General features: G+C 38.5%; 1 protein-coding gene across 1 annotated transcript in view; it reads right to left on the bottom strand.

Annotated features, from left to right (window-relative positions):
* Positions 1–1,163, bottom strand: part of tmem161b (transmembrane protein 161B) — an 18,011-nt gene extending 16,848 nt beyond the window's left edge. The window contains exon 1 of the mRNA XM_067521368.1: positions 917–1,163. Coding sequence (XP_067377469.1) covers positions 917–919 — 3 coding nt within the window. The 5' untranslated portion in view covers positions 920–1,163. The remainder of the gene's footprint in view (positions 1–916) is intronic.
* Between the last annotated feature and the right edge of the window lie 11,266 nt (positions 1,164–12,429).

Consider the following 12,429-nt stretch of genomic DNA (forward strand, 5'->3'; position numbering starts at 1 on the left):
GGGGGAGAGTACAAATTAGCTTGATAACGATTTAAACTTCCCAGAATCGCCCAATTTCATTGCATTTTATTACTAACACTGTCACGTCTGAGATTCCAGACAAACTATTTGGGGCGTAAATTTTGGGATTACTGATGTAAAAAGTTAACACCAATAATGGTAAGAACACTGTAATGGCTGCAATCCAGACTGGCAATTATATGTCCAGTTGATTTTGAAATGTATTATCAAACACGCTCACATCAGAGCTTGCTCTAAAACATCCATCAAGTGCAAAACGTGTGCAAACGTTTTCCTGATAAGATTTGTTAAACAATTAGCATTAAATTGGATTAACCAAACTAACTAGCACAACACATAACAAAAGGCCTCATGCCAAATGAGCTACTATTGAAGGAAAGCTACTAACGTTAAAGAAAATGAACCTAACAATCCCTTTGAGGGCATCCCGAAGTCAAAACGACCAGGTCAGCCACATGAACAGACCTTGACTTCTCCCAAAGGTATCTTGCTGCCACCTTGATGCTAACTGCTAAATTGGCACGATTGGTGCGAACACACAAAGCGCTTACTGTCCTGCAAGACTATCTAACATTTATGTAAGGTAAGTTAACACCACTTAAAATACCATTGGAAGTTATTAGCATTACTGCACTGCAGCCAACGTTTAACTACTTTTAGCACAGGCTAGCTAAATAGCTACACTAGCCAACCGGCAACAAGCACCTGCACTGGCTAGCCAGCCAAGCTAACGCGACACCGCAATCACAATTAACAAACTGGCTAAATACGTAAAGGAATAAGCCACCTCGCGATGGCTATTCGCATAAAACTGATGTTAGCCGCTCATTCTCCATTAATAAAATGCACCAAATAAAATAAATCGTTACGTTTAGATGATCGCTGCCACACTTACCATGTTGATGCAGTGCAGCTGAAACGGCCTCTACACCGACAACACTGAGCACCCCGACTCGGAAATCAAGCAGCAAGGAGCACATAAGCCCTTCTTACGATAAAATGCGCAAAAAGAAGGGGTTCCTCATTTAAACTACCATCGTTTCCTTACAGAGGTGGGTCACATCGTCAATAATCGATGGATTCAACCTCCGCTCCCAAGTATTTTCAACTGCAATAGAGGTCAAGCTAAAACTCTGGATAAGAAGGTGTCTTCGAATAGGCCTGTACACGGAAATTGAAATATGAGGATCTAAATATTCATCGTCAAATCTTTTTTTAATCCAAAAAATATTTCCACTATATAATAAATAAAACTCCATTCTTCACTGTTCTAATTTTGGATTATTCATAATATATTTAAAATTGTTTATAGGATTATTCTAGACAGCTATGAGCAGGGATTAGGACCGCTGCAACCGGAAGAGCGCACCAGCACATCGGCCGATATATCGATCGGCGCCTGTATCAGATGTGTAGTTGTCGAACATACTCGAGCGATTAGAGGCAGTCTCCCAGTTTTTGCTTTGTTGATATCCGTGTCGGAATTTGATAGCATACATTGTACTTTGTACATGTATCAATTGCTAAACGAATCAAGCTCAACAGAGTTTTTTAACCTTGCGTAAGATGACAAAGAATGTTTCTGCCTAAAATACGTCCTTAATTAATATGAAGTGTAACGCTAAAGCAGATCAATAAAAACGTAGAAGGCTACTGCAATGTAAGCTAAACTAAAATCATTTGGAGATTGAGACATGTATTTTTTTAACCCATCGCCACAATAAAATATCAGAAACGTGTGTCAATGTATCTGTATCTTCCTAAACGTTGATCATCATTATTGTTTAATCACTTGTCAGAACATAAAATGGTTAAAATCCACCTTTACCAACAATGACCTATGAACCATTTCCTTAGCCATAACTACCATAATCAGTACTGTTTAAATTATATTGTATTTCTGGTGGTATACTTGCACTTTTACTTGAGTATTAAGTTTGTGTACTTCTTCCTCTGCACACAGTGTATCACAGTGTATATGGCACTACATAGTGTATATAGGGCCACAGTAAAAGTCAAATCCTAATTGCATTGATTGTAAAAAAAAAATATATATACCATGATGAGTACATATTCTGTTTGCCACATAGTTCAAGGGACATTTAATCAATAAACACTCACAGAGTATACATATTTATTTGTGTTTGCACCTGTGCACACATGTGCATGTACATGCAAAACAGCATGTGGACATGTAACGGCTAGGTGCTATTTGCTCATGCGCATATGTTGGCTAAGCCCTCCTCCCTTATTGCAGGGATACCTACTCCACCCCCTTGATGCATTGTACCAACCCCTCATGGCACGTAGGCACACACACACAGGCGTTTGCCACCAAACTGTTTCATCTGCCCAGAGACCATGGAAGTATCCCTCTAAAGATTGTCCTTAATAATGCATGATGTCAGCAATTAAGTAAACAAAGTTCACGTGATGCAGTAATTGACATGAAAAATTTTTTTTTACAATTTTGAAAACAGGATGTCATTTCACGAAAGTGACTCTAGAGAGCCACTGGCTGTTTTATTTTTGTTTCTGGGTTGTTCCATACGTTTCACATTGATTCCCTTTTCATTTATAATTGAAGGGAGTTTCATACTGTACATTCTCCTACTTGTATTCCATATAACACTCAGCACTATCACTGCTGCTGTTTGAACTCTATTCTCACTGGAGCTTGTGTTTTTTTTCTTTCTTTTCTTATTCAGTGTTGTCTGTTCTTTTTAGTCAGGCTTGTTATTTTTAGATGAAACATAATCGCCAGGATCTTCAGTGTACTGTGAGAGTTTCACACCCCTTCCTAGTGTTTAATCCATATGACATCTCCTCTGTGCCTACTGGTTCTTTTGAGTTTCAACTCACAAGACCTACAATATAAATAAAGATGATAAGAATATTACAGTAAAAATCTCAGCCTAGTCAATCAAATAGACTCATTGTTGCATGTCACAATTTATTTTTAATGGCAGGGCTTTTTGTGCGTCGGTGCTGGTGAGCATTATACATCGTTTCCTTCTTTTATTAATCAAACAACAGTTTGAAATGTGTGTCACTGATCTCAGCAGCATACCTCCAAGCAGAAGAGGAAAATAGAACAAAAATCCATGTCAACTCCTCACCAGTAAGACTGAAAATGGTTCAGAATGTCATTCTTTTTGGTGCAGCGCTTTCTTCTCCATTCTGTGTAATCTACAAGAATGCAAATTACAAAGCAAATGCAAATACTACTGAATAATTTATGTGTACCATAAAGTTATTTTACAGAAACAGAGAGCTTTTTTGCTTAAATAGAATAATGTGGCATTCGGAACACACAATTTCATAAACCACACAAATATACCATAGAAACTCAGTTTTTAAAATTCTTTTAATCAATTTAGAAAAGGTTTTGCAGAAATCAGAATTAAATATCTGAGATGCAGTGTGTCTATATCTGAACAATCTCAATACAGTACTATTTGTACCAGGTGTTTACTATATTTCTGAATGGTGGACAAAGTCTGGACACGTAAAACAAACATTTCTTTCTAGTTAAACATTCAATTTAATTTTACATCCATGATCAATCTTCAGTGTTGATATTTGATTTGGCTCACTCTAACCTGAAAAATCCATAATAGCAAATCACAAGTTACTGTCACTAATAACCAAAAGCTGAATAATTTTTTTCTAGCATTCATTTATTCTCCTGTTTATTGCAGCTGATATTTAAATAACGCCTACATACTGTATGTAAATGTCAGTCCAAACCACTGTTGACATTAGATCCCATTCTCCGATAGTGCTTTTGAATCCAGTATGGCCTTTCAATGTCCCCATTCAAAACATCAGTTTAATTTTTGTAAATTAAACTGAAATACATGCAGAATGTCTTTGTTTTTTGTACGACAGCAGGAGAAAAAATTACAATCTATTACAATTAATGACATTCATATACACTTGAACACATGCATTTAGTTTCTTCATAAAGAAAAAAAGCTTTTGCTTCCATCCTAACACATGGCTGTGTTCAGCCTTCTCCCTCAGTGGTTTTTCCATCAAGGATTGTAATTAAGCAATAGCATTCATGAGTGGGTATGCTCATTTAGCTTGTGTCTGGGCTTAGACAGCTTTAGAAGGATGGAAGAACAAATTTGAATATTTTGTCATGAGATGTCCATGTATTGTCTATGCTGAAGGGTTTTCCTTTTCAAATACACTTAAATGTACTCACAGGGGAATGCAATTGTTTTTATTTTTATAATTTGAAGAACATATACATTTTTTTTAAAAACAAAATTAAACATCCAGACTAGTCTACCTAGTCTGGATGTTTTTATTTTTAAGTTTGCATGCAGTAACAGTAGCAACATATTTCAATTTAATATGAGTTGCATTTAATAAGTGCATGTTTTCGTGTTCATAAATGTCGCTGTTGTCATTACTGCGGATCAAAATGTAAAATTACTGCAGGTTAGTCAGACAAGTGAAGCAGTAAATTTAGGTTAAAATAAACATATTTATTATTTAGCCTGTAATTGTGCTATTACAATTGTAACATGAAATGTGTTGCTCATTTGCTCATTCTTATTAAAAGTGAACACTGTGGAAGTTATTGTGTGACTACTGTGAATTGTTGTATAGTTGACTAAGTAATAACATCTCAATTTTAAACCATTATATAATTAGATAAAACATTTGATTTAAAAGTTAGAGAATTTCAGGGCCTTTTCTTAAAATGTCCTAGATATAAGTAATTCCCTCTACACAATGTATGCACCACAATGTACCATCACAAAATGTTAGCAGTGTAGGCTTGAAGGAGGTTATGTGATTGTCCAATATGTCAGATTAAACTTATCCCAGCTTCCTCCTGTTTTTGTATGTCCCACACAAGGAAAGTCAACAAACACATTTTGGCATCACATACTCTACAGCTAACAGACACCTGTCTGAAATCAGTTAATTGATAAAAGTGTTAGGTTGGGTATTACTATAGCTGATTTTACTCTATATTGTTGTTTTATTCTATATTTAATTTCCTGTCTGCTGAAGTCACAGGAAAATGCCAGGCTTCATCAAACACTGCAGCAGTGCCACTGCAGCAGCAGCAAATATTAATGCTGATTTTTTTTCCTCTTTGATTTATATCAGAATTAGGCTACAGTGTGTGTGTGTGTGTGTGTGTGTGTGTGTGTGTGTGTGTGTGTGTGCAGCAACAGACACAATGAGAAATACAGGCAGAGCTAGAGGAAGAGAGGGAGAGAGAGAGAAGCTCATTATAATCAGGCAATTATGCTGGCAGAATTAGAAGCGTCCTTATTTTCTCTTGTGGCAGCCTGAGTGTGAAGACGGCTTTATAAGTGACTGAAGAGTAATCCATGGATATGACTGTCTATCCTGTGTTAATATGGAGCATCTGTAGTCGTGTATGACAACAAGATTTGGAAGTGAAAGTCTGTGATTTTGGCTTTGTGGAGAACCGGTGAGTCAAGCAAGGCTCCCCAGGTTGTGGGCTCTAATTTGCATTGATGAGAAAGTTTTTTCCTTTCTTTTCTGGGTGAGGCATAGTGAATGAGAAATGAGGGCAGTTATAGGCACGTGCAATTCCCAATTAATGCTTTCCCAGTTGTGGTATATAATTATATTGCATGTTTTGTTTTGTTTTTTAATTACAATTTATTGTTTACTATGTCTGTTGTTAATGTCAGTAACAGTGTCCGTTTCCTGTAACTGAAATACATTTTAAACCTCATCATAAATTAGAATGCCTTTAAAGTTAAAAAACAATTTTCATTTCAAATGTGTTTACATTGAGAAATGCTGTAAAAGTAATGTGCTTGGTTATTTCCATATGCAAATGTGTAAAAAATATTAGAGAAAGTTTTGGATTTGGAGTTTGTGGATTTGGTTGTGAAAATTCTTTTACAAATAAATATGCTTTGTCATCACTAACTCAGGATTTTATACATATGTGATCGCACACCAGTGACATGTTCACGCTAAAGACTTTGACCTTAGGTCAAGGGTGTTTGACCAGCATTTGACTCTTGACCTCTAATATATGTCTTATCAACTCGCCTGTTAAAGTGTATTGATTATTCCTCCCTTGAGACAGAGAGGCTTACGCCTGTTATTTGTGTAAAGTGAGAGTTCTGAGGTCTCCTCAATTTTCACATGTAGTTGTAAATACATTGATTTTTTTTCTACATTTATCACAATTTGAAATTGTATACACCTTTGCATGGCAGTCTTGACAATAAAAGGAAAATTGTTAATCTTGTGCATTTTTGCACAGTGGGACCAAATTTTATAGTATTTTTATCTATAAAATTTAAAATTTCAATGTCCAGCTTGAGGACACACAGTCAACATCCTGCAGCTCCCACCTATTTTTCACATAAAAAATGTTGAATTGTGCATGGAATTTGGCGAAGAGTATCGTCTACGTGTGCATGTGTGTGTTGGGGGGGGTCGGTTTTAAGAAGAACAGTGGAATGACGACTCCCTGAAAGTTCTCAGGAAAGTGCTTGTGTCTGACCATGGAGCAGGCAGCTGATTTAGGATAGGGTGTTAGCATAACAAAGAGCCTGAGCCTGTGAACTTGGGGCACCTTTCGACCCTGGTGCTGTGGAGATGAATAGTCCCTGGGCCTCCCCATAGAGCACCCCCACGGTTAGCCTGATCGTGGCTAAATTGTTAATCAGGGTAATTTAATATAGATTATAATATGCCTCATCTCTCATCGGGAAAGCATTCACCACCTTCTCGCCCAAGAAGCCCCCCTACTCAAGCAGGCGAGACAGGCAGCTGCAGATCTTATAGCCCTCAGGCCTCACCCCTGTATTTGTGCATTTGTCTGCATATGTGTTTGTATGTGTGTATGTGTGTGTACTGTTGTGGTGTAAGATACTTTTTTACTCCAAACTTGAGCACGGAATTCAGTTAATGCATATGTAAATCTAAACACATACACATAGACAAATATACAGATATAATGATCAAAGCATATGTGTGTGGGTGATAGTGAAGTCAAAGAGAGATGACAACTGTAATTCTACTAACAATTTTATCAGGCTCCTGAAACAACTGTAGCTTCTGCACCTTTGTTTTCACAAATTCAGTGTCACACAGTAATACTGCCTATGCAGAAAAAACGGGAAAGTGAGAGAGTGTCTTTAAGCTCCGACATAATAGACACCGGCACCTTTCCTTTCTAACCTGAGTCACAGTGAGGTCACAGTAAGCAGTAACTCCGGGTGTTAGGACAGGTGATGTCAGTTCTCCTGGTGGCAGCATCCCGTAGCTGAGGTGAGTCATTCAGACTCAGGGCCTAGTTTCAGGGAGTGTGAGTTGGAAACACCCATCCACCCCCACACACATACACATTCACACATGCATGCACACAAGGCCTGGGTCCTGACTCTACTGTCTATAAATACATACTGTAATCGAGGATGACTCAGACACTTCATGGCTCTATGTTGGGAGGCAGAAGATGGAGTGGGGAGGACGAGGAATCTGTAGGAACAATGGAAGAAAGCAAGCAAGACCCTGTGTTGCTAATGTTAGTGTATACATTTCAGCTCCAAGCTGTGAGGTGGCGTAGTGACAGAAAATGGTTTCCCGCATAAGGTCTTGAAATGGGTGACACTTGTGGAACTCAGTGACAGAAAGTGAAACAAGGCAGCCTGTAAAACATGAAACAGAAAATAATGTGTTGAATATGGTATTTATTATGCGTGCTTAATAAAGTATTGTGATTATAAACCACTAATTTATACTTTGTTACATGCTTTGTTCAGTATGATTTTCCTTTTTGTTGTCTGCATAACAAGAGACTGTTGTAAGAGCATGACAGCCAATGTGGAAAGGGCTGTTAACTGTAGATGGTGCAATAATAGTTCACCTCCACAGATTTTGATGACATGTTTTGGCTTATTTATTCATGCACTGTTGTTATTACAATATCTCCACTTCTTTCCAAATATTCTCACCTTTCCTGTTAATATTTTTCTTCTGTCTTTTGAACTCAGTTTTTACGGTCAAATAATCATTGGCACAAGGACAACCTGACATTGTATGGTCCACATTATTGCCTGCATGTATGTACAAACACAAGCTAATTAGCATAACATCGAGCCACGAGAAGGCCGTGTGCTGAAACATACTATAAGGTGTCTCAGGCCAGCAGACCGTGTTCCCTTGTGGGCCCCTGAATAGAAGTGGCCTGCTCATGTGTACTCTGTCCAAGGCTGTATGTTAATTTACGCTCTGTGACTAGATGATAATTCATGCCTTAATCACAAGACTGCACCCACAAGCCCAAAACCCAGACATGCATCTATGGAAACCAAGGACCCTAAGTCAACATAACACCAGACATATTGACATCACACACTATGAGGCAAATGTGCAAAGTTAACCAGATTCATAGTACCTAAAGCATTATTTTATTTTAAGATTATTTTATTATTTAACATCAGGAGTTAATTCAGAACATTTCTCCAAATTATTTGTACACTAAATAAGATGAATATTTATTTTGTTAATTAATTTGCTTAATAATGATATTATTAAAGGTATTCGCAAACTACTCTTTGACATCAAATACATAAAACCCACCTGTTATTAATTTATAAAGTAAAAGTCACACAGTCACTTTGAACTACCTCTGTGCCTGTATTCAAACTTTGAAATTTGGATGTCACAGTATTTGCTGTGGTGCAAGTATGACAGGAAATAGAATTTATCAATGTGGAAACAAAGGTATTATAGGCCCCTAGGGGGACAGGGTCTAACTGGGGTCAGGACTGTGGGGCCTTGTCTAGACAGCCCGCTATTGTGGTTGCAGTGTTTCAGCCTCTATCTCACCCTTTCAATAGGGGAACTTGACCTGTGTCTAGCTGCCGTGGGATTCAGGGGCTGGAAGACAGGGACAGTTGGATTGGCAAAACATTGTGACAGGAATGGAAGTGGCACATTGTTTCCAATTATGTTTGGATATTCTGACATTTAAAATATTCTACAATAAAACACAAAATATACCACAGAGGACTTAAAACTGCATTTGTCATGTCTTTTAGCAAAATGTACCTTTTACTTTTATCGGACGACAGTTTGACTTGTGAACTCTCAGACTACATTTTTTCAAACTGCCTCCGGTTTAACACTATTTGCACTTTACTCACGTCAGGTCTTCCTTTAATGCTTATCTTTTAAATTTTGGTGTGTGTTACTAGAAACAACACCTAATACTGGAAATAGCAGTCGTAAGTCGCCAAACCAATGACAATACAAACACTGAGAAACCCCAAAACATCCATTAAACACCAAATTCAAATTAATCCTTCTACTCTCTTAACTCCCATCTCGGTGCATGTGGAGGGTACAGGGTGCTGCTGCGGGGCATGGAATAATTGAAAGGCTGAAGAAGAAGAATACTGCTTGTTTAAACCAACCAGCAGGCAGTGAGGGCATGATGGGAAAACAAAGCCGGAGCCCCAGGAGTGGGTGACACGACATCACTAATAGTGGAGTAGTGAGGAACACTGTCTCTGTTTTGTTACCCTTAGTCCTTGTGACAACTAGCATGTTTAAGATACTACACAGTACAGTTCAAGAAAATAAATCTGAGTTTTGCACAGCTGAATTGAGTTGGTTCACCAGGATCTAAAATTGCCTCTTCTGGGTTCTGGTTTCAGTGTTAGTTTCATATGACTGTGCTAATAAATTGTTAAACATCAGTGTAAATAGGTCAGTATAAATGAAGTTTTGTTTTTAGATAAAATATTTGCACTTTCTAGTTTTCATATCTTCATGTGTTGATGAGAATTGAATTCAATTACATTTTCAACCTTTATTTATTTCTAGATAGCAAATGTATGATACAAGGGCATGGTTTCATGTGTTATTTATCATATATAGACATATATGGAGTAATTTTGTGTCCTCATTCCTTCCTTGTACAGTATGTATATAAGAAACAAAACTGGGACCAGCAAGTGAAGGCACATAGATAGTACGAGTAAGCTATTTTATTTAGGTAATGTTGAAATTCTGTGATTTTCCCCTTGTTTTCTTCCTTTGGATGAAAGTTTGACACCAGCTATCAGCTTAGAGATACAAGCTGTGAATTCCCTCAAAGCAAATCACCAGGCAAGTCTCTCTTTTATTGACCCACATAGGGGTCCCCGCTGACCACATGCAAGACAGTGGCTCATTTTAGCAGGCAATAAATATCAGTAATACATATCAATAAACCCATCAGAGGAGAGGGTCAAAATAGCAGGGAGGAAGAGGGGTTAGATTGAAAGTGGGACAGATGGAGAATGAGAGAAGGCAGAGGTGGGAAAATGGATGGGAAAGCAAGAAGACAGAGAGACAGAAGAAGAAAGTGAAGGCTCCTCGTCGGTTTCGGCCCTGTGGTCTCGTGCCTCCTGGGATAGCCGAACACTCTGTCAAGATTCTACACTTCAAAATCAATCACTCTCGACTGGGCACAAAGAGAAAGACACACACGTACACGCTCACACACGCAAACAAAGGCACATTCACACAACCTGTTACAGGCGATGTCTTCTGTCCTCGTCCAGCCTTAACAAAGCAGCCTCAGCATGTCACGGCAGTGTGTGATAGTGGATCATTGTGATGTGATGTGATTTTCATGGAAAAGGAGAGGATATCAGATCACCAACATTCCCTAAATTTGAGAAGACACTGTAATACAGCCCTACTGGGCTGTATTACCTGCTCAGTGACATGCAAAGTACATCTGTGTGGTTAATTATCAGCTTAACATGTATCCCTTGGATATTTTTGCATTTGGCAGGAGTAAATAGATATAATTATAAATCATGGGGCTAGGGAAATCAAAATGACAAAGTGTCTTGTAGATAAAAGTTCAATGTGGTTTTTTTTCCAATGTGCAATGTTACGTGACATTCACTGGCAAGTTGCTGTGTTGTTCAATCACCGGCATGCAAAGTCACATTGCTGGTGGTTTACATTATAACGTAAACTGGGGGCAGTGGTAGTGGACAACTTGTGGCGGGATGATTTCCGGTTCAATCCTTGGAGCAGCAAGGTAAAAATCAGCGTGTGGCATGTGAAAAAGCCTGTCTCCTCCCTCATCAACACAGCTGTGGTGCCCTTGAGCAAGGATCAACTGCTCCAGTGGCCACAAGTCAGACTTTGGTTGTACTAGGCAGCCTCAAGATGTGAGAGTGTGTAACTGTGTTAATGCAATCAGGGAATTCCTAAAGAAGAGGGGAAGACTGTCCAGTCTGTGAGCATCACAAACCACTGTGCAGGGTTTTGCTGTCCAACAGTTAATATTGTGTGCTGGCACCTGCATTCTTTTTTATGCACTAATTCCTTTAATCTGAGACAAATTTCACTTGGGAAATAAATAAAATGTATTTTGGAACCTAAAGAAAACACTTTGAATATTTTCTTTCTTTTCACTTTCAGTGTTCTTACCAGTACATGAAGCGATACTCAAAGGGAGCTGTAAGGGCAATTCATAGATGTGGGTCGGCTACAGTATCACTGACATAAATATCATTGCCGCCCCAATCCATGAGTGTCTGGAAGGACTGTCTATAGACAACTGCATGCAGCCTACAAATCCATGTCTGCATACACTCCTAATGGACCGACTACTGATTATCCAGAAAACTAGAAGCTGGAATCACACATTGAAGACATGTAACATTTACTTCAACATTCCTGACACTGTTCATGTGATGTACTTAATGTGTTATTTCTTTTACTTTTACTTACTTTTTACTAAAAAGGACAGCATCTTCTGGTCAATGCTACAGTCCAGAATTGGCAGAATTGGTTTGTATTGTGCCTGATTTAATTGTGTCCATGTACGTAATATGGTACTAATAGAAAGCTGTGAGCTTCAGATCACACACACATGCACACACGCAGACACACACGCGCGCACACACACACACACACACACACACACACACACACACACACACACACACACACACACACACACACACACACACACACACACACACACAAACAAACACACAGTTCCTGACAAGCTGACATCAAAGAACTTGCAGCAATGAAGGCCCTCTGCTCTGTTGTCATTGTTTTGTCTTCGTCTGGGCCAACAAGTGGAACTTGAACAGACCCTAAAGACTACAGCCAATGGGTAACTAGCAGTACGTTCTATGCCTGAGGAAGAGGAAAGAAAAGTGGACAACCAAGGATTGCAAATATACAAATTATAAGAATGGCAAAGATGCCTACCATTTTCATATCACTGTTGTTCACCACAGCTTATGGTTTATAGTTATGACTAATTGAGAATATGTCTAATAATGTAAATAGGCTGTAAATAGCCTTTGGCCTCTTCTCAAGCACTGACTTGCTAAGCTGAACAGCTAATAAGAATGGTCTCTC

The sequence above is a fragment of the Channa argus genome, chromosome 11, assembly GCF_033026475.1.
Source record: "Channa argus isolate prfri chromosome 11, Channa argus male v1.0, whole genome shotgun sequence".
In the NCBI taxonomy this organism is placed as follows: Eukaryota; Metazoa; Chordata; class Actinopteri; order Anabantiformes; family Channidae; genus Channa; species Channa argus.